Source organism: Ochotona princeps, chromosome 4 (assembly GCF_030435755.1).
Source record: "Ochotona princeps isolate mOchPri1 chromosome 4, mOchPri1.hap1, whole genome shotgun sequence".
Lineage (NCBI taxonomy): Eukaryota > Metazoa > Chordata > Mammalia > Lagomorpha > Ochotonidae > Ochotona > Ochotona princeps.
The window spans coordinates 13,759,844-13,785,430 of NC_080835.1; the positions used below are offsets into that span (position 1 = coordinate 13,759,844).

The 25,587-nt window shown below is 38.0% G+C and overlaps 3 protein-coding genes across 3 annotated transcripts; all 3 read left to right on the top strand.

The window, feature by feature from the left end:
• The first annotated feature begins 2,969 nt into the window (after nucleotides 1-2,969).
• LOC131479981 (olfactory receptor 5D13-like) lies at nucleotides 2,970-10,495 on the top strand. Its single transcript, XM_058662268.1, has 2 exons — nucleotides 2,970-3,046; nucleotides 9,553-10,495. The coding sequence occupies exons 1-2, from the start codon at nucleotides 2,970-2,972 to the stop codon at nucleotides 10,493-10,495; spliced, it is 1,020 nt and encodes a 339-aa protein (XP_058518251.1).
• A 5,180-nt stretch (nucleotides 10,496-15,675) lies between these two features.
• On the top strand, nucleotides 15,676-18,872 carry LOC101522871 (olfactory receptor 1165-like). The gene is made up of 3 exons (XM_058662269.1): nucleotides 15,676-15,716; nucleotides 15,996-16,060; nucleotides 17,938-18,872. The coding sequence occupies exons 1-3, from the start codon at nucleotides 15,676-15,678 to the stop codon at nucleotides 18,870-18,872; spliced, it is 1,041 nt and encodes a 346-aa protein (XP_058518252.1).
• A 4,175-nt stretch (nucleotides 18,873-23,047) lies between these two features.
• Nucleotides 23,048-24,796, top strand: LOC131479982 (olfactory receptor 5D13-like). The gene is made up of 2 exons (XM_058662270.1): nucleotides 23,048-23,076; nucleotides 23,848-24,796. The coding sequence occupies exons 1-2, from the start codon at nucleotides 23,048-23,050 to the stop codon at nucleotides 24,794-24,796; spliced, it is 978 nt and encodes a 325-aa protein (XP_058518253.1).
• The last annotated feature ends 791 nt before the right edge of the window (nucleotides 24,797-25,587 follow it).

Sequence of the window (25,587 nt, forward strand, 5' to 3'; positions counted from 1 at the left end):
TGTTTATCATTAATATTCAAGAATATTGTATAACTTTTTCTAGAGATCTGAAAATTTGAATATTCAAAAATAATCATTAGAGAGAATTCTTATATACAATATAGTAAAACAAAAGGTTCTCTATCTTTCTAATATGCCTAACGTAAACCTGCATAAGGTAAACATTTGTTTAATTCCACTAGGTGGAGCAGATATGTGATAGCTGCATTTAAGATATATCTCTAACTAACAAATACTGAATATTTTTGTTCACACTATATGCAGCTAGTGCAATTTTTTGGTCATTATCTATATGATACTAAAAAATAAGAATGTCATACCTTAGAAGTAGGTATTTCTAGGTGTAAATTTATCATTAATACTTATTTTAGTTGCTGTGTAAATTGTGCAATGATGTATAATAAAATATGTGTTGAGATTCCTACACTGAAACATCTGAAAACTGACATGCTCTAAAATGTATTATCCTTGAGAACCAATATTATGCCATAAGAGAATAATTTCAGCTGGCCACATGTGACAGTCCTTAGTGAAAAGGCAAGTTCAATAAATATATACAAAATTGCCCCCAAACTATCTTTACAAAATACAAAAGCCTTGGATCTCATTCTCAAGCTGTCTCCAAATGTGTATGAAATTATTACAAAATCTGAAAAAGTCCCCAACTCAAACCATTTTCATCTAAGAGATGCTACTCCTATTTGATCATCACATTTCAGCTGTATGCCACATCAGATAGTTACGTATTTTTGTTGTTTGTTATGCAACTGGAGAAACTTTCATTTAATCATATCTGAGGTTAATGGTTTAGGAATACACCTGTCTTTTGCAGGACTGAAAGTTATGTGGGAAAAAGCTTGGATACACAGGAGAAAACAGAGTTACCCTCTAGGGACTGGTGTTGTGGCATAGTGCATTAAGCCACAGCCTTCAATGCTAACATCCTACAGAGTTTTAGCTTCTGGCTGTCTTAGCTCTTTGGGCAGTGAACCATATGGAAGAGTCACCTTTTTTTCTCTCTTTCTTTCTATCTTTGTTTCTTTTTCCATGTGTCTCTTTTTACCTCTTTGTATCTCATTCAAATAAATAAATCTTTAAAAAATTTAATGTGTCGATGTTGATGGCAAATTTTAGTAAATAGGAAAATGTTCTTTTATATTGTAAGTCCTAGTTTGTCAAAAAGAAACCATAAATTGATTAGCTCTTTGATTTGCTTACTGAAGTGACTGTTAATTATGGCTATCACATCTAATCATGGTTTTTATCTCAAAAAAGAGAAAGTCTTGATAAATTTCAACTTGTTACCATTCCAATATAACTGCAGACCACAAAAATATTACTCACCTTAACAATAAACTGTGAATCTTCTACTTTCAAATAAAATGTATAACTTTATTTATCATAAATATTTATTCATAAACTGTTTAGCTTATCTATTTGTTTGTTTACACTTGATCTTAGCCAAAAGGCTGAGAAGCGATTAGTTGTTTGTTTAATAATACATGGCAATATTGCTAACACATCTTGCTACATAAACATAGAATTACATAACTCATTGTGTGTTTAGTAGCCAAGAAACATGGTAGCACAAAATGCACTGTATTTTGCACATGCTTTCAGTGTTAAAACTTAAAATTATGATCTCTTTACTGACATAGATTACACGTCATAGGCAAATCACAATTTTTTTTAATACTGCATTTAAATTATGGACAAAGAGAAAGAGAGAAAGAGAGGGAGAGGAGAAAAATCTTCCACACACTGGGAATTTGGAAAGAATCCTTTATTGCCGATGGGTGAGAGCAGGCTCATGCCTCCCAAGTTCTGTCAACTTCAAACAGAAACAAGGGATGGGTTTTCAAGGCTGGAAATCCTAATTCTGTATCTGAAGGAACAAACATTAGCAAGCAACAGGGGCGTTCCATCTGGCCCACATTGTTTTCAACGGGTGACTTACAGGTGCTGATGGTGCTTGTGGTGGGTCTGGTTGACAGGTGCAACTCTGCCCATCATTACAAAGCAGGATGTGGTAGATATATCTCTTGGGTCAAAACCAGGTTACGGAACACTCTCACAAAACAGAGTGGGCTTCCAAGGAGCAGTAAATGGTGTCCACAGGCACTATGGAATTACTTAATCTGTTGCTTCATGATCGGCTGGATCATTCCAAAAATGGCCAGCTAACATCTAGATCTGGTCTGGCCAAAGTTAGGAGCCAGGAACCACCCAGGTTTCTCAAATGAGTGACAGGACACAGAGGACTTGGGGCATCTTCCTGCTTTTCCAAGTACATTAGCAGGGAGCCAGATCAGAAGTAGAGTATCTGGGAGTCCAACTGCTAGTCCAAGATGGGATACCAAATAGATGCTAAAACCACGTGCCCACAAAGCTGGTCCTTGGAAAATTAAAATTTGAAACTTTCTTAAGCTTCTCTGTTGCAGGAGAAAAAAATAACTGGGAAGAAAGAAAAATATAAAGAAATTTTAGAAAATGCACAAATTTAATTAACACATTTTCCAAAACTATAAGGTAGTTATTTTAGTGTACATACACATATCTTAAAAGATGCGTGGTTACATATTTAGAGTTTTGCTCTATTCATTTCTACATATCATTTATATGATATTCCTTGTTAAAATTGTTAATGCTGGCTTTGAATAGATATAACTTTTAGGATTTGATAATGAGGACTGCCAAGCCTTTAGTGAAGATATTCACCACGCTAAAGAGAGAATGAACAGAATACTCACTGAAAAAATAATTATAATCTGAAGGCAAACCACTCCTTATATATATTCATTTTCATTTTCATGCTTACTAGTACACAAACTAGGAAATCTATTGTTAGACCATTGCCTTAAGTTTTATGTATTTCAAGGGGGTAGGTGATGATTTTTAATGCATAAATAGCCCTGCTTCTTATTTATCGAATTAGAAACAAAAAATATCCCTGGAAAAGTAAAACCAGAATGGAGACGGATGATAAAGGTGCCCCGTACTGGGGTGTACCAGGGGGCCTGTGGACAGGGAGCCTCTGCACCGAGAGGCCTGTCCCAGCCCGGGGAGAGGGCTGCTGATGCCCTGTGCATTGGCCAGCAGCCCCTGCTTTCATGTCCTGTTGGCCTCACCCATGTCAGAGAGGATCAGCTGACACTCCCCCGAGATGCATTTTCACACAGTGGCGTTCTTTGGACTCCTGGAGCTTAAAGAGAAAATGTCTGATCCTCTTCACCACTGACTTGGTTACAATCTCAAGGGTAGAGAAAGCTGGTCTTCCGAGGAAAGTACCAACTGCAACACCATTCTCCAACAAAATCTCTTCTTTTGCAAAGCAAGCACATGCGCCAAGGCTAGTGATGCCCAGGCTCCTTTGCACTGGTAGGCAATGAAGAACTCCGCAGAGCTTTGCACTGGTAGGCAATGAAGAACTCCGCAGAGCTTTGCACTGGTAGGCAATGAAGAACTCCGCAGAGCTTTGCACTGGTAGGCAATGAAGAACTCCGCAGAGCTTTGCACTGGTAGGCAATGAAGAATTCTGCAGAGCTTTGCAGATTGCATGAACAAGGAACACCTAGTTCCACAAGGACCACATGGCCTCTCTAGACATTTGTCCTTTTATACTTCCAATTTTTAACCACAGATCTTCATTGCCAGTCAACTGACTCTTCAGCCAATGCTCGGACACTAAATACCTGTCCAGGTCTGAGTTTCTCTACTCTACAGGCTGCTTAGATTTCCCACAAGAGTCTTTATTCATTATACATGTGAATATCCCATTTCTTTCCCCTCCCCCTTTCTGGGAGAATGCTGGGTGGAGAAATTTCTGGGCATTTGATTCCTGAAACTCCTTCCAGAACTTTATCAGCACAGTGTTGCTGTGCCCCTTCTAAGTCACCCAAGGGAGAGGGCTGGTCTCACTTCATGAGGTTGCTGAACAGGGGTAAAACTATTGAAATGCAAATGATGGTCTGCTTCCAAAACTTGTATATACTTTTTTTTCATTTAAATTTTCTCATTTCTGTTCTTTGACCCTTCTCACACAGGTAAGTTAATGTCTTTCTTACAAACTAACATGGCTGTTCACATCTTAAGATGTGGTGTAGGGCTCAGCGTGGTGGTCTAGCAGCTAAAGTCCTTACCTTGAAAGTGTCGGGATCGCATATAGGCGCAGGTTTTAATCCAGGTGGCTCCACTTCTCATTCAGCTCCCTGCTTGTGGACAGGGAAGACAGTCCAGGATGGATCAAGGTCTTGGGACTCTGCACCTGTGTGGGAGACCTGGAGGAAGTTCCTGGCTCCTGGCTTCAGATTGGTGCATCACCAGCCGTTGTGGTCACTTGGGGAGTGAATCATCAGAGGGAAGATTTTGATTTTTGTCTCTCCTCCTCTCTGTATATCTGACTGTGCGATAAAATAAAAAATAAATCTTAAAAAAAAAAAGATGTGGTGTAGGTAGCCACATCTATGCAATAGGTTAGGAGTCCCCCATGCCCTAAATGCACACTCCTGTCAAGTGATATGCAGATTAGCTACCACACTGAGAGCAAAGTCAAACATTTTTTTGCAGTGGAAAGATGCATTATTTACAAGATATTTAGTCAAACACTGATTCTATACATATTTATATGAGAAACCATCTAACTATTTCTAGAGTTTTTGGATCATTTGGTTTATTTTTAAAGGTTGATTTTATTTATTTGAAAGAGTTATAGAAAGAAGGAGGAGGAGAGACAGGGAGAGCTCATCCATTCACTCTTTCCCTCCCTAGATGCCCACAATTGTCAGGGCTGGACCAGATTGAAGCCAGGAGCCAAAAGCTTTTACGATCTCCCATGTGCTTGCGAGTTTCACACTCTTAAGCCATCATTCACTATTTTAACTGTTGTATTAGTTATTGGAGCGATCAGTATTCAAAGCTGTGCTCTTATGGGATTCTGCTGTTGCAGGCGGCAGCTTGGTTCATTAACCCATAATTCAGGCCCATGAGTCTGTTTAGCTGTTCAACAGCATACAATGGTTCCTGTTGCTCCATATCCTGTCCAACACACTATGATCCATTCAAAATCAACATCTAGGGCCCGGCGCGATAGCATAGTGGGATCCCATATGTGTGCCGGTTCTAGTCCCGGCAGCTCCACGTCCCATCCAGCTCCCTGGTTGTGGCCTGGGAAAGCAGTCAAGGACAGCCCAAAGTCATGGGACCCTGCACCTGTGTGGGCGACTTGGAGGAAATTCCTGGCTCCTGGTTTCGGATCGGCGAAGCATCAGCCATTGTACTCACTTGGGGAGTGAATCATTGAATGGAAGATCTTCCTCTCTTCCTCTCTGTATATCTGACTTTGCAATAAAAATAAATAAATCTTTTAAAAAAAGTTTGCATATAACTATATCAGACATTTTAAAAATATTTATTTAAAAGGCAGATTGTTACACAGAGAGGAGATACAGAGATCTTCCATCTGCTATTCCTTCCCCCAGTGGCCTCACTGGTCAGAGCTGAGCTGATTTAAAGCTGAGGGGAAGATACAGGGTCAAATGATATTGATGTGGAAACAATGGTATTACCCACTTTCACCCTGTAGCCCGTGACACTTTGTTCCCTAGTCAACTAAGTAAGATTATTAAAAAATAATTTTAAAAAAATAAAGTGGAATATACTTACAAAAAAAATAAAGCTGAGGGGAAGATCTCTTTGGGTTGTATCTGCTGGGAATCCTCTGCCAGTCCTGGATTTGTTGGCGAGGTTGCAGGGAAAAGGGAACCCTACTCCACTGCTGGTGGGGCTACAGGTTGGTACAGCCTCTATGGAAATCAGTATGGAGAACATTCAAACAACTCTAAATCAACATACCGTATGATCCAGCAATAGCATTCCTAGGAATAGATCCAAAACACCTGTTTCATGAGAAACCAACATGCACCCCTATGTTTATAACAGCACAATCAGTAATTTCAAAAACATGGAAGTAAAAGGAGAAACAGGCACAATGAACATTACTGAAGACATCCCTGCAAAGGAGCAGAAAATTGATAGCTTCTTGTTAACAACCAGAAGCACATACAGGAGTTCAGAGAATTTAAGGAGACTCATTCAGGAAATAGCAACACTGAAACAAAATCAAATTGAATTATTAGAAATGATGGATGCAATAGAGCAAATTAAAAATTCAGTGGAAAGTCTCCCTAACAGAATGAATGAGGAAGAAGAAAGAATCTCAAATTTGAAAGATATTTCTTGTCACAATGGGGAAACAAACAAAAAGCTGAAAGCAGAACTGGGTCAAGCTAAAAAAGTATTCAAGAATATACTCTATTAGAAGGCCAACTATAAGAGTTATGTGAGTTCCAGAAAATGCAGAAATAGAAGCTGGGTTTAAAAATGTATTTCATGAAAAAATGAGTGGAAACTTTTCTAATATGGAGAACTAATTGGGAAACAACATCCAGGAGGGGCACAGAACTCCCCCAACAGGCCTGATCAAAAGTGATCTTCACCACAACACAACACATGATAATCAAGCTGTCTTCAATCAAACATAATGAAAAGATCCTTAAATGTGCACATGAAAAAAGTCAATTGACATATACAGGAATGCCAATGAAATTCACAGCTGACCTCTCGCAGGAAACTCTACAGGCCAGAAGAGAATGGAGCGACATGTTACAGAATCTGAAAGCAAAAAGTAAAAGCAAAAAAAAAAAAGTAACCAGCAAAGATTTCTTTTGTCTTTGAAAATGAAATAAAACTCTTCCATAGTAAACAACAGTTGAAAGAATATGCCTGGTTCAAACCTGCCTTACAAATGATACTTACATATGTTCTCTTGACAAATTGATTTCTCTGTCTATACGACATATCCGTTGCTGGCATTGGAGGACTAAAATCACTGTTAATACTGTAAAGCAATTGACTGCTCCCATGGAGTTCACTAATTTCTGTCCTATGTATATATAAATAGTTGCTTCAAGGTTGGGTGCAAATATAGTTGTAATTGTTAAATGTTCTTGCTTTATTTTCCACCTCATAATTACACAATTATACAAGGGCTCCTTATTTATTTATTGTATAGACTGTCACCTGTTGACCCTCTTCTAAATCTCCCACAGTCAGAAATTGGAACACAAAGTGTTGTATTTTTATTTTGGGGGGTACTAAGATTGAAGTCATTGTAGCTTTAAATAACTAGTAGTAGCATTAAGTAGGTAGTAGTAGCATTAACAGGTAGTATGCTAGCCAGTATTCTGCTGTGTAAATTTTCTAGTCTGGCAGATTTCCATTAACTCTGAAGTTAGATCTCAAAGGCATTTCATGTGAGGTGCTTGTGCTAATTCATCCTAACAAACAGTCCTCACTTAGCAACATTTGGGAATTGATGAACAAATCCCTGCTGCCATTGATTGTCAAGTGGGAAAATCTAGGAGACTATCACCTTGGGGCAAAGCATTATTTTCCTGCACTTAAACCCGACTTAGATATGTATATTATTTAGCTGTTTGTAGGTCAAATATATTTACAATATATGTGCAGGGGTTAGTATTAAAGAGTGATATGGTCTATGTTTTCTCTGAGGTTTCCTTGATAGGTTGGAGAAAAAGTGACATGACGTGATCAATGAAATCCAGTGTGGACCCCTTCTGCCTGTAGAGGTGTTGTGTTTCCGTTAGTGAACAGCTAAGCAGGCACAGATTTAGACTATTGTTATTGTGAAATTCCCTAATCTTACTTAAGGATTCCTCAGTCAATGAATCAATCGACTACTTCTGCATTTAGGTGAGTTGGCTCAAATTGTTATTCATGCTCTAAGAAAAATGTTAAGAATATCTTTCCAGAAGACAAACACATCGATAGGTCAAAGTGGCCCCAAACCTACTGAGTTTAACTTAGCTGACCCCTCGGAACTTGAGATATTCATTCTGTCCTGGTTTTCTGCTTGGGTGTCTACCATGTACCCACCGCTTAAGTCAATACTCAGGCAAATATAAAATAACAAAAATTGAGCCTTACCTTTAAGGAAGTGAGCAATAGTGACAACTATGTCTGTAAATGACAAGGTGTTGTTATGCTCATTGTGAGTGAAAAGCACGTGTGTACACAGCAGAGAATATTCAGTGAGTAAAGTATGACAGTAGAAGGTAAAATAAATAATTGTGTAAATGAAAATACCAGGAAAATAAATTTTCAGCAAGTAGATATGTCATATATTTTTAAAACGGAGTATTATTTTTCATACAGTGTCTTAATAATATTTATATTAGAAACCTTTTTATTTCAATCCCAGTGTTCTAAGCTTTCTGTTTTTAATGTAGTCACATTTTTGGTTGAAGAAATATGTTGAGGAATATGCCTTGTTCAATGGCGTAACAGGCTAACTCTCTGCCTGCAGTGCTGGCATCCCACATGGGCACTGGTGTATGTCCTGACAGCACTACTTCTGATCTAGCATATGGACTGGACAAGCAGAGGAGTAAGGTTCAAACCCTTGGGTCTTTGCAACCATGTGGGAGACACTGAAGAAATTCCTGGTTCCTGTCATTAGCTCAGCTTTGGCCATTACAGCATTTGGGGAATAAATTGGTGGGATGGAAGTTTGCTTTGTGTGACTCTGTTTCTCCCTCTATCAATCTGCTTTCAAATTAAAGTCAGCAAATCTTTAATACATTGAGGAGTAGTCAAGGAACGCTAGTTCGTCTTGTTTGAGAAGAGTCTATCCTAATATTTACATTTGATAAAACTTTGCTCTTGAATCAAAATGGCAAAATATGTTTTCTATGGTCTAAAATTTATTTGCAGTCTTGCATTTTCATAATCTTTATTAATTTCCACCTAACCATATTCTGGAATATTCCACATCAGAAAACATAATGTTTCATTTAATATGATTTAATTACTTTATCACTGTGGATATTTTCCTGTTAAAAGTGCTTATAATGTAAATTTCATTGACAACAACACTTAAGTTTTTCATCATGTTCAACAGGAATGGAAAAGAATCAAGCATGTCCAACATGAGTATATAAAATTTGTGTTGCTTCAGCATGTGTAAAAAATATTGAAAATGTTGGTTTAATAGAAGAAAGGTCAATTGAAAGATCATAAAAATATTAAGCTCACTCTTTTATAGGTTATTTATGGTTTTTCAAGGTTTTAACAGTTTTAAAATAAATACCTTGTACATAATTAGTACATGAGACAGAGGAAAAATGTTGAAAATCTGATATATATTTTCTGATTCATTTAAGATTTAAGCCAAAATTTTAGAACAGTGGATTGTCTCATGAAGCAAGCGAAAGACCACAATTTTATTTGAAATCAAACAGGGTATGTCTTGTTACTCCTGCTTAAATACTGTATTTTCCATTTCCATGACACACAGAGATTATTTACTGTGTAACTGACATGAAAGTGAACCTCAACCTTTGAAAAGCATAATCCTAGTGATTTCAAGAATGCTCTTCCAGAAAAATTGAAGTCTTTTAAGGTTCCTTCATTTTCTTTCCTATTATAAATATTGATTCTCACTTTTCTGGATTAACATTTTTGTTTTATTTCTAGGATTAGCAAAAATCAGAGCGCTGGAGTCACCTTCGTCCTGGTTGGATTCTCAGAATACCCGGAGCTGCAGCTGCCCCTGTTCCTGGTGTTCCTGACCGTCTACACAGTCACTGTGCTGGGGAACCTGGGCATGATTCTGATCATCAGGATCAATCCCAAACTCCACACCCCCATGTACTTTTTCCTCAGTCACTTGTCCTTTGTGGATTTATGTTATTCTACATTAGTTTCTCCCAAACTACTGGAAAACCTGGTTGTGGAAGACAGAACCATCTCCTTTCCGGGATGCATTCTGCAATTCTCTTTTGCGTGCGTATTTGTGATTACAGAAACCTTCCTGTTGGCGGTCATGGCCTATGACCGCTTCGTGGCCGTGTGTAATCCTCTGCTGTACACCGTGGTGATGTCTCAGAAGCTCTGCTGCTTGCTGGTGGCTGCATCTTATTCTTGGAGTTTAGTGTGCTGTGTAACATTTACATCCTCTTTCTTGACCTTATCTTTTTGTGGGGTTAAGGTTATAAATAATTTTGTCTGCGAATATGCAGCCATTGTTGCAGCATCCTGTTCTGATGCCTCAGTTAGTCAGATGATCGTTTTAATCGGTGCCACTTTCAATGAAGTCAGTAGTTTGATGATAATTCTGACTTCTTACATTTTCATTTTTATCACTATCTTGAAAATGCCCTCTACTGGAGGACGTCACAAAGCCTTCTCCACCTGTGCCTCCCACCTGACTGCCATCACTATTTTCCATGGGTCCATCCTTTTACTCTACTGTATTCCTAATTCCAAAAATTCATGGCTCATTCTGAAGGTAGGCTCTGTCTTTTACACAGTGGTCATCCCCATGCTGAACCCACTGATCTACAGCCTCAGAAACAAAGATGTGAAGGAGGCGGTGAGCAAGTTAATTACTAACAAATTGTTACATCATAAATTGTAATATTAGAATATCCTAATTTTTATATTTGAAGATATTTGTGCAGCTCTTCAATAACAAATATAAGAAGAAATCTATAGTCTTTGCATTAAAATCTACACATTAAGTGTAATTTTTAGTAAAATAAATTGAAATGTCAGGTGAAATAACAAAGTCTTTCATAATTCATATTTGCTAATACAAAAGGAAAATGAATGTCTATATGCTATCATGTCATTGTCCTGGGACACTTTGATTTCAATTTTCTTGTGAAACGTGAGATTTTTATGATTATTTTAAAGTTAACGGTTTAAAATAAAGAAATTTACTGGATAATCTCACATTAGTAAGTTTAATTGTCAGAAACAATAAACAGTATGTATTTAAGCATTTTTACATTTAATTCTACATGTTCCAATTTCATTCTAAAAATTTTTAGAGTAGTGAAAATTTGATTCTAAAAATTTCTAAAAAATTCTAAAAATCTATGTATATTTTAATAATATACATAGATACTAACTATGACAAATACAACTAAATCTTATGTTATTAGGTTTTATTTGATTAGTGGGTTTTTTTCCGTTATGCTAGCACAAGAATGCCATACATGTTTTGCAAATACATGGTTATCATTCTAGATTTGCCCTTTAGCAATACGGATATTCATCATTACATTTTTATTGCATGAGAATAGTGTAGGGAAGCTTTCACTCATTCACTGGTTGAATTTAAATGGAGAGAATCTAAACTTTTCTCCTGTTTTCCATTGATAACACAATAAAATAATCAGGATGTTGATATTTATATAATACACAGATAATATTCAGGCATAAAATACTTGCTAATCCAAAAGGCAATTAATCATAAACTACAATATTATACAATGATATGCAAACATCTCCATTTAGTGCCATTCTTTACTAGCTGTATTGAGAAGAGTTGGGACAACTGGGTGTTCATCCTAGGCTAACTTTCCAAACTCACCTTCTGTCTACATGCCTGTTGGTATTTGATCTTTAAGTACAACTGAAGAGAGGTCTTTGTTGAAAGCCACGTCACAATGGACTGTGCCAATAATGCAAGCACGTTTCCCTGTGTGGATTCCACTTATCTACTTCATGGTTCAGAATACATGAAGCGGCTAACCTCAGAATCAGGGAGTGAGGAAGTTACATCTTTTCCTGTAGAACCGCAAAATCACAAGTCATCAGTCATGGGTTCGGGGAAAAGTGAATAAGTCCACACAAAATTGATTAACATTGCTTAAAAACTGCGGCCGGTGCTGTGATGTAGTGGGTAAAGGCTCTCCCTGCAACACCAGTATCCTTATTTGTAGTTCACATCTCAACTGCGCAAACTCCAGCTGTCTGCTTGTGGCCTGGGAAAGCAGCAAAGGGCGACTCGGAGCCTTTGGGCCTTGGTACACATGTGTCATAATTGAAGGAAGCTCCTGTCTCCTGGATTCAGGTCAGCTCGGTCACCACTCAGGCCACTTGGGAAGTGAATCAGCAGATCTAAACCTCTCTCTTGTCTTTCAAATAGAAATAAAATAAATTTTGAGAAAAATTATTTAAGCTGGCTTAGCTTTAAAATGTTTTTGAAAACTGGTTTCCTTAATAATTTTATTACAGATAACATATAATTTATTATAACTTTAGCATAGATAAACCCCTGAGTGTGATTTTTTAGTTTTTAAAAAATACTTGATAAGTTATTTGAGACAAAGTCTATGATGTTATCTTAACTTCTCACATTTTGTCACTCTTGATACACACGTATCAGCAGAAGATTGGTACTTTGTCCCATGATTTTTAGAAATAAAACATCTGTGGAGAAGTAATATATTTAAGACATGAAGTTCAAAAATAATTATGAATATAATTATGAAGATAGTGCATTCTCTGTCATAGTAAAGATTTTCTCCAATTACTCTGTCTCTTGCCATTAAAACATGAGGTTTCTCTAGGGATTCTGTCCCCAAAGTGAAGCAGTGAGACGCAGAGCATACAGCCTGTTTATAGGATGTAGATTCAAGGTGTGTCTTATCCTCAATTGTTTCTCTCTGCTCCCTGTGAAACGCGCGGACAGTGGAAGAATTGTCCCTAGTTCCCACCTTTATAAAGTAGCATTTTGTAAGCATCCCTCATTGCCTATAAAGACATCTAGAAGCATATAAATATAGAAGGAAAGCTTAATGTTGAAGAGACACTGTGCAAGCGATTTACAAAGAATAGCAAGGTGCCCCTCAGTAGAAATGTGTACCAGGAAAACTCAGCATTTGGTGAGTCGTTTCAGTGTTGGGCGTGTTTTCCTTCTCATCTTAATGGAGGAAAAAATTGTGACATAATTTCAAAATGAGTGTGTGTTTTTGAGGTGCTAGACTTTATTCCCATCGTTTCCTGGGATTTGGGGTTCAATTCAAACCGTTGTTCTTAAATGGCCTTAGGCTCACATGTGGTTTTATATGAAATGTTATATATAAATTTATCCTCATGAAAACGTAATTAATTCACCTAAGAAACTTGGCACATGCATAAATACATACATAAAATGGCAAATGTGCTCTATGTGTTATAAATAATGTGATGATTCGGATTTTCTTGGGAGAGCTTTCTAAGATTGCTGTCATTGAACTATGACATTATATAATACACTGAGAGGAAAACTGTCATTTCAATGACCTAGAAGGAAACAAATGTTTTATAGGATACAATTCTTAAATACTGCTATGTATAGAATACTACACTTACAAAAATATATCAATTTCTCACAGGATGTTATAAAAATGCATGTAGAAAACCTTAAAAAAAAGACTTGCTTTATTTTTTATTGGAAAATTAGATATTCAGACAGGAGGAGAGACAGATAGGAAGATCTTCTGTCCACTAATTCACTCTTTAAGTGGCCACAACAGCTGGAGCTGAGCAGATCTGAAGCCAGGAGCCAGGAGCCTGCTCTGGGTGTCCCATGCAGGTGCAGGATCCCAAGGCTTTGGGCCATCCTTGACTACTTTTCCAGGCCACAAGCAGGGACCTGGATGGGAAGCATGGCCGCTGGGATATGAACTGGTGTCCATATGGGGTCCTGGCACATGCAAGACAAAGACTTTAGCCACTAGGCTACCACACTGGGATCGAAAAACTTTGTTTTGATGTGTTTTCTAATAGAGTTCTATTTAAAAACCCTAAAAATGTTGTATTCGGAGCTGAAGAAGGGCAGAATTCATCACAGACTTGAAAGGACTAGTATGACCAGTGGTGATTGTAGGAGGGAGCAGAAGCAACATTGGAGTTAAAAACAACAACAACAACAAATTTTCTTCGCTAGCTTTCCACAGCCATCAACTGAGACTATACAAACATTGCAAGAAAGTACTAGACCATGTTGAGAAAGCAATGGGAAAATGAGGATTATGTAACGTTGTGAAATCCATGCATGTGGCTTTTAGAAGTAAAGCATCCAAACATACAAACCAGGTCATTTGTTTTTGTGTTTTAATGGTGTCACCATGGACGCATTTGATTCTAGTCTTTTAAAAGTTTAATTAGTTTCAAATAATACAATGATCATTTTTTCTAAACTATCACAAAATAGTATTATAGCAATAATGGTAATATTTCACATATTCATGCATCTGCCTTTTATTTGTAAATTTCTAAGTATAAGATACTGATCTTGCAATCAAAATGATTTGTGACATACGTGGGGGAGGAACATGTGTAAATTAACTGAATTCATTCTGATTGCTGTAGTTCTTGGCTCTTATAAATTACAGTGTATTTAAATGATCTGAGCCTTCCTTTGGAATTGCAATGATGAAATATTTGATAAAGGTTGTGTTTAGATCATAACAGAGTATGGAAAAATGCAGTGGTTGATGACATTGATGGATAGAGAAGTTACAGTGAAAGTTCAAAGGCAGACAGAGTCCAGAATTCAAGTAAGATGTGTAATTACCATGAAAAGTCAAAGAGGACTTAGTGGGTAAACAGGAACCAAGCAACACACAAAGTGGAGTAGTCAGTCCACAACCATTAACTTTGTCAAAAGTTGTAAATGCATAAGCATGGGGTGTGTAACTTACCAATAAACTGTGCACAAAGTTTGGTATGCCACTGTATTAACCCGATTCCTTTCCGATAATTAAGTAAAAAATCTAAATTATGAGCTATAAAGCAAGTAAAAGCAGCTTTCTTAGTTCATTTCTTCTTGGCCTGAATGGAATTCTCTTGGATAATGGTTTTGTCTTTTGGTTATTATTTTTAAGCAATAATCCTAGAAAACATCATGATTGAAAAACAAAACAAAACAAATATCATAAATTAAAAACAAAGTAGAAGTGATCAGTTAAAAAAAACAAGAGGTCTTTGTAAAGGGACTGGAAACACTAGAAAATATTTTGTAAAAGAGAATAAATCAAAAATTTTTTTCTTCTTTGGATTCTAGAAATGGAAATGGATACTTTATTACATATAATACAGAAAATTTTAATATGTGTTTAATTATGAACTTGACCACAATGAGTGTTATTGTGAATTGTTGCTATGTCAAAGAGATCTGAAGAGGGATAATCAGATGTGAGAATAAGAGCTTTAGCGGAGGGAACTGAGAATACTAGAGAAAACATATGAGGATGATGAGAGATTTTCACATACAGCAGCGTCATCAAAGTTTATGTTCTTCTTGACTCAGAATCATCCTGGAAAGTCACCTCCTTCCTGCCAGGCTGCCACGATTCTTTACACAATCCAGTTTCTGGAACATTCGCTCATGGAAAGGTTCAGTCTTGCTTCCCTACAGAAGCTAGACCTTGTCTCCAAGGTCTGAAGCTGCATGTCTATGACACAAGAAAGAGAATGATATCCTTGAGTTTAAAGACCTTTTTCCTCCGTAAAAATGGCCAAATACATTTCAGGAAAGGGAGACCTGCTCTGAAACCTAGTGGAAAGTGTGATGTATAGCTGACACCAGGTGCCTTGGATTAATAGCAGTGCTGGATTTGTGCCTAGGCCATCATTTGTTGTAGGCCACTCCAAAACTGTGCCAGTTCTCAGTTTTGTACAAAATAACATTACTGTCTATTGATGACCCACATCCATCTCCAGAATCAGATTTTAAAAATGTTTATTTTTTTAAAGATGGATTAACTTATTTTGAGCATCAGAGCTAGAGAGAGGGTGGGGCAGAGAGCTCCTCCATCGTTAATGACCTCAATGGCCAGCAACTTGGACAAGCTGAAGCCAGGGTGATTTTCACCTGAGTCTCTCCCACATAGTGGCATGGGTCCAAACAACTTCCCTTAGCATTGACAGAGAACTGGGGCATGAATAGAGCATCCGTGGCACAAACAGGTGCCCCCATATGATGTTGGTATTACAGGTTTGTGGCTTAACCTCCTGTGCTATCATACCAAGCACTCTATTTGAAAGGCAGAGTGCAGAGAGATAAGAAAAACAGGCAAAAACAAAACAAAAAACAAAAAAAGGAGGTATGCATCTTGCAACTGCTGGTTTGTTCCCCAAAGGACTGCAACACACAGGTCAAAGTTGGGAAACAGAACCTCATCCAGGTCTTCAGTGTGGTGTGAGGAACCCAACCACTTGGGCTGTCATTTGTTGTCTTTAGGTATGTCAGTAGAAAGCTGGAGCGAAAGTATGTGGATTAGCTAAGACTTGAACGAGGTACTGTGATCTGGAAATGATGTGGTAGCCAGAGTTGGCTTGACATTTTTAAAGATTTCTTTATTTATTTTATTGGAAAGGCAGATTTACATCGAGAGACAAAGATCTGCCATCTGCTGGTTCACTCCCCGAGTGGCCTCAACGGCCAAGCTGAGCCTATTCAGACAGGGATGTCTTTTGGATCCCACATGGGTGCGGGGTTCCAAGGCTTTGGGCCATCCTCTGCTGATTTCCCAGGTCACAAGCTGAGAGCTGGATGGGAACTAGAGTAGCAGGGACATGAACCGGCACCTGTATGGGATCCTGACAGATGCCAGGAGAGAATTTAGCCACGGAGCGATCGCACCACCCGACCTGAGTTGGCAATGCCTTCCTGTCGTTCACTGCTTTTAGGCTGAAGCATACGCAATTTTTAATTCCAACACTTGTTGACTTACAAAACAGAAACTTAATTTAGTGTCTCTTTCTGGCTCTCTCTCCGTATTTCTGCCTTTCAGGCAAATGGCATATGTCTTTTTTAGCGAATACTGATGTGGAAATAGATATGGAGGCTCAAAGGCTTTAACGATGTTGTTTGTACATATCAGAACTGCTACAGTTCTTAACCTTGTAGGGGCACACCATGCTCTAGCATCAAATCTGCCAATCCCAATGACCACCATGCTGTACTTCTTATATGAAAATCATAAGATTTTGCTATCATGTGAGTTACTTTCTGCACTAAATTGTCTATGTTTCATTATCTTATTGCTAAAATTTATGGTTTCTGTTTTCTCTCTTTAAAACCAATTACTGGAAACAGGTTGTACAAATTAGCAGAGGAGAACCAATGGGAAGCGTTCAAGAATATCCCAAGAGAACTCTCTTGGCTGGCAATTTCCTATCACTGAGCAGTCTAAATAGTCATGTGTAAGTATGTGCTTGAGAGAATGCCACTACTAGTGAATTTCTAGTTAGGTTATAGATAATTTTAAGTAGACATTCTGGAAGTCTTTTATAATGGAGGCATGCTTAGAGTAGGTAACAATTTGGTACATTAAGGACTGGGACTTCCCAATAGGTTACATCCTCTATCTCCACATTACTATATTGTTATTCATGATTTAAAATGTTTTCTCTAAAGCTCCTCTGCCATGATCGTAGGACTGCTCATTCCTACCCTGACTTTGCACTATCTGCTTGGTCACAAATCAATTGCATCTATCACAGTATTTTCAGTGATCCACATACACACACTTAAAGATGACACACATCAACTAATCACATCAGCAAGCACTACTTTTCAGATGTTGTTTTGAATTAGTTATCCTGGGTAGAGTCAATACACTTCTCAGACAGAACTCAAAGAATACAATGCTCTTCATTTTCTCCTTGCCTCACTCCCACCCTACCCACGCTCCTTGATCTTTCTTTTTAAGCTTAATAAACAATATTCAATTTTCTTCTAGGTATGGACACTAAAGTACTCAATGATAAGCCTAATTGTTCACCACAAAGAGGACAATAAGTTATTAGGAGATACTCCAAAGAGAAGCAGAGGGTTCAGATATACAGAGGTCATTGGTCTTCCAAGAGTTGGCCTCCCTCCTACCATCTCACGTTGTTTCCAGGACCAGTGATCAATTGATTTCCTTTCATTCTTTAACTTTCCCTCTCCATCCTCTTTCTTCTCTCTTTTCCTTCATCCATTTCAATATTTTCTTTCTTTCCTTTTCTCTCTCTCTCGCTATCTCTTTTCACGTCCACTTTCCTTTTTAAATGAATGGCTATGATCATTGGATAAGAGAAATGAGAGCTCTGTGAGTACCTTTATCCTGTTAGGGTTCTCAGAATACTCACACCTCCAGGCACTCCTGTTTCTGGTCTTCCTTGTCATTTACACAGTCACTCTTGTGGGAAATCTGGGCATAATTGTGGTCACAAGGATCAATCCCAAACTCCACACACCCATGTACTTCTTCCTTAGCCACTTATCCTTTCTGGATATGTGTTACTCCAGTGTATTTACACCCAAATTGCTCGAAATCTTGGTTGTGGAAGACAGAAGCATCTCCTTCAATGGATGCATGACACAATTTTTCTTTATCTGTGCATTTGTGATCACAGAAATGTTCATGCTGGCTGTGATGGCCTATGACCGATTTGTGGCTGTATGTAACCCACTGCTCTACACTGTTGCTATGTCTCGCAGGCTCTGTGCTCTCCTGGTAGCTGCGACCTACACATGGGGTGCACTCTGCTCCCTGACACTCACCTGCTCTCTTTCTGTGTTATCCTACTGTGGATCTAACGTCATAAATCACTTTGGCTGTGAGTACTCAGTCGTCCTCTCGCTATCTTGCTCAGACCCCTCCTTCAGCCAGATGGCATGTTTAATCATTTCGACGTTCAACGAGACGTGCAGCCTCCTGATCATCCTTGCTTCCTATGTATTCATCGTTGTCACCATCACTAGGATGCCTTCCAAGGGTGGACTCCACAAAGCCTTCTCCACCTGTGCCTCCCACCTGACAGCCATCTGCATCTTCCATGGGGTCATCCTCCTTCTCTACTGTGTGCCCAACTCCCAAAGCTCAGGGCTCCTGATCAAAGTGTCCACTGTGCTGTTTACAGTCATGATCCCCATGCTGAACCCCCTGATCTACAGTCTCAGGAACAAAGACGTGAAAGAGACAGTCAGGAGGTTCATAAGCTCTCAAGTGTATTCTCACCCACTGTAGTTTTAACAAAACTATGTTTATCCAGATAATGTCTGCTTTACCACGTGATCTTGCTTTTCTTGTTTATAGCATGCAAATATGATTCATTTAAAATCAGAAAATAGAGTTTGCTGTATTTAGTAATCAAAATAATTTGCAATAATCTCCCAATAGAGTCTGTATCTTAAAATGATAGTATTAGTATGGAAACAATGGTATTACCCACTTTCACCCTGTAGCCCTTGACCCTTTGCACCCTAATCAACTAAGTAAGATTATTAAAAAGTGATAAAAAAAGAAGTCTGCATCTTATAATGTAGGTAAACATTCCTTGTGACTTACTTTAGACAGAAATACATTTCATATTTGCCACAGATTCTTCTCCATATACACTCTGGATTAGTTCAATTTTCAAAATTACTTCCAGTATCACTTTCTGGTCTTATTCTGTTGAGGTCAAAAATATATTTTAAAACATACAAAAAAGAAACTTGAAGTGATACTTTTAAAAATCCATGAGAATTCTTCACATACTGTTGGGGAGCTTGTGTATTCACAGCTTTGCAAAAAAGAAAAATGCTCTCTTATTAGCAAATTAATCTGTCTGGAGTTTAGTTGCTTGCACTTGTGTTTTGCTGCTTTTCTGTCCAGCGGGTCTGTTCATTGCTGGAGGTGAACATTAAATTCACTACTAATATGTAAGGTAACTGACCCTTCCAGGGTGTTTATGCATCTTTGCTCATCAAATTTAAGTGCTTCAATGTCAGGTGAATGTTTGTTTATGGCTGTTATATGCTTTACATGAATATTATTCAAAGGTTATTCACAGGTTCAGAAAACTTTGTTTGCTACTAGCTCTGTGTACGTATTCTTCCTTCTTTGGGTTTTGGTCCTGTTTTTATGTGTTTGATTGTGATTAAGTGGATTTTATCTACGGTTTTATGCACATTCTCATTCTTTACTTTTTACCTTATTGCATCTACTACACATTTTGTGCTGCTGGCTACAATGGGGATGAGATAAATCCATTAATTTCCAACTAACTTTGAATAATCATATATTTATCATTTACTTCAAAAGCAAAGAGAGAAATAGGAAGTGATGGGATAGCATTATCCATGATGACATCAGGATGAAGCCAAGGGTTGGGAATTTGGACTATTTATCCATATATATCTCACATGTGTGGAGGAAAACTACCTGGTCCATAATCTACTGCTTCCAAGAAATGCATACTAGTGCCTGGTGGGATGGCTTAGTGGCTAAATCATTGCCTTGCATGCACCGGGATCCCATATGGGTGCTGGTTTGTGTTCCAGCTGCTCCGATTTCCATCCATCTTCCCAACTGTGGCCTGAGAAGGCAGTAGAGGACAGCCCAAAGCCTTGGGACCTTGCACTCACATGAGCGATATGAAAGAAGCTCCTGACTCCTGGGTTCAAACTGACTTAGTTCTGGCCATTGAGGCCACTTGGGGATTGAACCAGCAGATGGAAGATCTTTCTCTCTGTAAACCAGTAGGCAGTTGGAACTGGTGTGAGAGGTGAAAGTCCCCAGCAACATATCAAATGTACTTTTATTCATTGATGCTTTTAGAATTGTTTTTGTTTTGACTATTACAAGTTGGTATATATTTACCTTAAGATAAGCTTATTTAATAATATTGTATAAATAATCCTTGAAATGTAGACATGTGGTCATATTTAGTGTTGAAGACAGTACTAGACATCATGTCAACAAAATCCTGATTCCAAGCTTTGGTGATGTGCAGTGGCACCATGTTTGCTTAAATCATCCAGTTGATAATTGTAATGAAATGCTCACGGAATGAAATGGCTTGAAGCATTGAATAATTTCTTGCATCATATTGCTAAGGGAGCTTCATTAATCACAAGAATTTAGGGTAGAAGAAATACTATTCTACTGAATGCCCTAGACAACTTGTAATAGAAAATTCAGAATTCAAGATTCAAACCTTAATATAATTTATAATCACGGGACTATAGATATTTTATGAATCAATAGCATCTGTTTTTCCAAGACCCTGAACAAGTGTCCTATATTTCTCAGTGATGAGGTGATCTATCAGAGATTACATCTCAAGTAGATCATATGTAACACATGCAACTTTATTATGGAAACCAAAGTGTTTGATGATATGTTTTGCAGCATGTTAAAGTGACACCGCCATGGTGACTGGTAACTTGAGGTAGCTTGTAGTGCCCAAAGCTAGGAGTTTATATCATATTCGAGTACACTGACTTTACACATGTCTACTGTGTGGTGTCTGACTGTAGCACTACAGCTTTGAATTCTGCTCACTATGGTTCTGGTAGACGAACATGAACGTGACCACTAATGAATTTTTGTCTTCTGGCATTCACATATCATGTAGACTTTTCCAAATTCAACTGGTCTCAATCTTTGTGATTAATATCCTGTGGCAGTAATACAGGTAGAATATATTTATGATTTTATTAAAGATAACATGCCTAATTTCATAGGTTAAGAAGAATTGGGCTTGAAAATCTACAGTTAGGTAAGTATGTGTTGCCTCATGCTTATCAGTCAGTGACTTGGAAGATAAAATGTTAATTTCAGCATGATGCTGTAGCTAAATAAAGCACATGCATGAACTCTTGGGATGATTGGGATGACTTGAATGTTTTGGTTTTTTTTTTTTTTTCATGATGAGAGGACGGGGTCATTACAGGTTAGAATTTTACACTAACATTTCATCTTTAAAATGGCACTAAATAGTTTTTTCTTCCTGTAACTATACTACAGTTGCATAAAATATAAGCAGATGCTCTTTTTGTCTGGTACAGAAAGGTGTGCAGATGTGGAAGTGACTAATGCAAAGGCAGTGGTATGTTCATAGATGCAAGGAGTAGAGATGACACGTTTTACAGACAGACACGGAGAAGGGGGTAAGGAGGAGTGTGAGCAGGGTCCTTCACTGTGGTACCACAGGAGGGAACTGGCACGCAGGGTACGCAGACTGAGCTCTGACTAGTGTCAATAATAGTAACAAAGGCAGGATAATGAAGATTTCCCTGGCTCTCTAGTACCAGGCACTACGTTTGACCAAGGAAAGAGTATTGTGGCTTGGAATTTGAGAGCTTAAGAAAGAAAGTGGTCACAGGCATAGCTTGCCATCTCTAAGAAGTATTGGGATCTGGAAAGGCTGCCCTTTAGGGGTTAGTAAAGCTTTAATATGTCAGTGCTCAGAACATAGAAAACCGAAGACCTGTTCCATGTGACCGCATAGTCTTCTGTTTTGTCCTGTGATCCACCTCAAGGCAGAAGACAGAAGTGAAAATACGTTACTGAGATGTTGTGCTGAAACTGCCTCAACTCCCATTTTGTGTGTTTTCTGAGATCTCTCCTTTAGAGAAGTCCACATTACAAGGAACTGATTTTTCAGGTTTGCCCTCAGTGAGTAACTCAGTTTGCCAACAGCCATGCCGATAACCTTGGAAGTGAACTCTCCATTCCGATGTAGCCTTGACAATGTTATTGCTCTAAACAAAACTTGACAGCAAACTGATCAGAACCAGAACTGTGCACTTCAGATTCCCTCACCTTCCTACGTTATTTAAAACAGTAAATATTCCTTGCCATAAGGCATTATTTGAAGTCATTTGTAGCCTTAAATAACAAGTAGCAGCACTGAATGACATTACAATCTCCTATCCAAATCATCTTCTTGCTGAAAAAATTCTCCAGAGGTTCAGAAGTTTGCTATTCCCAAAAGCAATTGGAATACTTTAGTGAATTGATCCAGACAAACCTTAGTCAACAACATGGGAGTTGGTGTCAACACTCTGCTGTCTTTGTTTCTCACTTGGGATAATCCTTAGATATTTTCTATGCTGTTTTCAACATTTCCCGTGACGCTAATCTTTGTTTCCCTAAAGTTGTATCTGATTTTACAATGTATTATTCCCTTGCCTTTTCTTTTCCACAGATGACACATAGTTATGAAGCTGTGTTGTGAAAAGATTACGTTTTTAAGAATGACACGATCTATGCTTTATTGAGATGTTCTTGATAACAGAAAAGGTAACAGAGGAACTAGTTAATGAAATATAGTGTGAGCTCTTCCTATCGCTTCTAGGTCTGTTTTTATTATTTAGTAACTAAGTAGGGGCGTATTTGGAGATTATTAGCCTTGGCAAAGGATTCTTTAGTAAATGAATCACTCAAGCACTTCCGTATTTAGGTGAGTTGGTTAAGTTCTTTTGTTTGTGGGCATAACACTGACTTAGAATGGTCTTTTTAGGAGAAAGCATGTCCATACTTTGAAGTGCCCCCAGGTCTACTTAGTTCAACTTAGAAAGGCTATGCTCTTGCATCCATACTAAATCTTAGCCTTCTGCTTGGGCACTCACTCCGAAAAGAAATCAATGTTCTGGCCAGGAGGAAATATCAAAAACTGACCCTTATCCACTAGGGCCTTATAATCTCTGAGAAGGTGACTAACAGTGAGAATTATATTTGTAACTGATAATATGCTGTATATGATAATGGCGTGTTAAAAGCACGAATGTGTATGAAACCAGAATCAATGATTAATTTTTATAATGGTAGATGGTATAATTGAACATTGTAAGACAGAATAGCAGGGAGACAGGCTTTCAGCAAATGTGAGAAATTCAACATATAGTGTTGTTTAGAATTCTTAAGCATTTAATTGTTCTAAATTAATTATATTTTAACAGCTGATACTGAAGAAAATGTCAAAAGTGATGTATTTTCACCAAACAAAATTGTTTTGGCTAATTTTGGAATTAGACAAAGAGGTTAGATTGTTATCCTGAAGCAAATTGTGTTGATAATGAACTAAACACTAACTTTTGAATTTTTTAAACAGTGGAATCCTAGTATTTTTTGGAATAAACATATCTTATGTCTTTGAATGTTTGTGTCCTATTCCAATTCAAATATCAGTTCTTATTTCTCTGGAGGATTAACTTCGCTACTTTGTATTAAGGATCCATGAAAATCAGAGCGCTGGAGTCACCTTCGTCCTGGTTGGATTCTCAGAATACCCGGAGCTGCAGCTGCCCCTGTTCCTGGTGTTCCTGACCGTCTACACGGTCACTGTGCTGGGGAACCTGGGCATGATTCTGATCATCAGGATCAATCCCAAACTCCACACCCCCATGTACTTTTTCCTCAGTCACTTGTCCTTTGTGGATTTATGTTATTCTACGGTAGTTTCACCCAAACTACTGGAAAACCTGGTTGTGGAAGACAGAACCATCTCCTTTCCGGGATGCATTCTTCAGTTCTTCTTTGCTTGTATATTTGTGATTACAGAAACCTTCCTGTTGGCGGTCATGGCTTATGACCACTTCGTGGCCGTGTGTAATCCTCTGCTGTACACCGTGGTGATGTCTCAGAAGCTCTGCTGCTTGCTGGTGGCTGCGTCTTATTCTTGGAGTTTAGTGTGTTCTTTAACATTTATATACTTCTTGCTGACTCTATCCTTTTGTGGGACTAAATTCATCAATAACTTTATCTGTGAACATGCTGCCATTGTTGCTGTGTCCTGCTCTGATCCCTCCATCAGTCAGAAGATCATTTTAGTCTCTGCCACCTTCAATGAAATCAGTAGTTTGATGATAATTCTGACTTCTTATGTTTTCATTTTTATCACTGTCATGAAAATGCCTTCCACTGGAGGGCGCCACAAAGCCTTCTCCACCTGTGCCTCCCACCTGACTGCCATCACTATTTTCCATGGGTCCATCCTTTTTCTTTACTGTGTTCCTAATTCCAAGAGTTCGTGGCTCATGATCAAGGTAGGTTCTGTCTTTTACACAGTGGTCATCCCCATGCTGAACCCACTGATCTACAGTCTCAGAAACAAAGATGTGAAAGAGACAGTGAGGAAGTTACTAAATAACAAATTATTTTGTCACAAAATGCAACACTAGGGATATTTTTTAATTTTGAGAGTATGAGTGTAGTCGGTCAATTGAAAATTAGTTCATGAATTTATAGTAATGCTCCAATGCATATTTTATTATTTATACATTTAATGAAATAATGTGTAGCATAGATCTGAATTAAAACTATAATTAGAGGGCAAGGTGCAATGGCTCAATTAGCTAATCCTCACCTTGCTGGCGCTGGGATTCACACATGGGTGCCGGTTCATTTTCCAGATCTCCCAGTTCCCATCCTGCTCCCTGCTTGTGGCCTGGGAGAGAGTCGAGGAAGCCCCAAAACCTTGGGACCCTGCACCTGCGTGGGAGACCCGGAGGAAGCTCCTGGCACCTGGTTTCAGATCGGCTCAGCTCTGGCCATTGTGGCCACTTGGGGTGTGAACAAGTTGATAGCAGATCTTTCTCTCTGTATATCCTTTCTGTAAATCTGCCTTTCCAACTAAAAATAAATATATTAAAAATATTATTAGAGATGACATTTCAAAACATAGAAACTCTTATTTCATGAAACAGAAGTCCACTGTGATGCAGATATTATTGCAATATAAGAATATTTAAAATAATTTAAAGAATAATAAAATTTACATATTGAGGACTAGATACAAGAAATATTACAATTTATATTATATGTCTACAAGTACCATTTGGTCATTTTAATATTTCTAAACAAAAAAAAAGACGTAATAAATGTTTTCACCATTTTGGCAGAAATATATATTATAGATGCATAACATATATCACATATACAAATATATATATATATGAATTTTAGAATTTGA

What these genes read in the sequence shown, in the direction of transcription:
- LOC131479981 (XM_058662268.1), top strand. Translation starts at nt 2,970, where the DNA reads ATGGAGACGGATGATAAAGGTGCCCCGTACTGGGGTGTACCAGGGGGC. An exon ending in GGGAGCCTCTGCACCGAGAG is followed by an intron (nt 3,047 to 9,552) that starts GCCTGTCCCAGC and finishes TTTTATTTCTAG; the next exon opens with GATTAGCAAAAATCAGAGCG.
- LOC131479982 (XM_058662270.1), top strand. Translation starts at nt 23,048, where the DNA reads ATGAATCACTCAAGCACTTCCGTATTTAG. An exon ending in TCAAGCACTTCCGTATTTAG is followed by an intron (nt 23,077 to 23,847) that starts GTGAGTTGGTTA and finishes CTTTGTATTAAG; the next exon opens with GATCCATGAAAATCAGAGCG.
- LOC101522871 (XM_058662269.1), top strand. Translation starts at nt 15,676, where the DNA reads ATGACCTCAATGGCCAGCAACTTGGACAAGCTGAAGCCAGG. An exon ending in TTGGACAAGCTGAAGCCAGG is followed by an intron (nt 15,717 to 15,995) that starts GTGATTTTCACC and finishes TGTTCCCCAAAG; the next exon opens with GACTGCAACACACAGGTCAA. An exon ending in GTCTTCAGTGTGGTGTGAGG is followed by an intron (nt 16,061 to 17,937) that starts AACCCAACCACT and finishes CATTGGATAAGA; the next exon opens with GAAATGAGAGCTCTGTGAGT.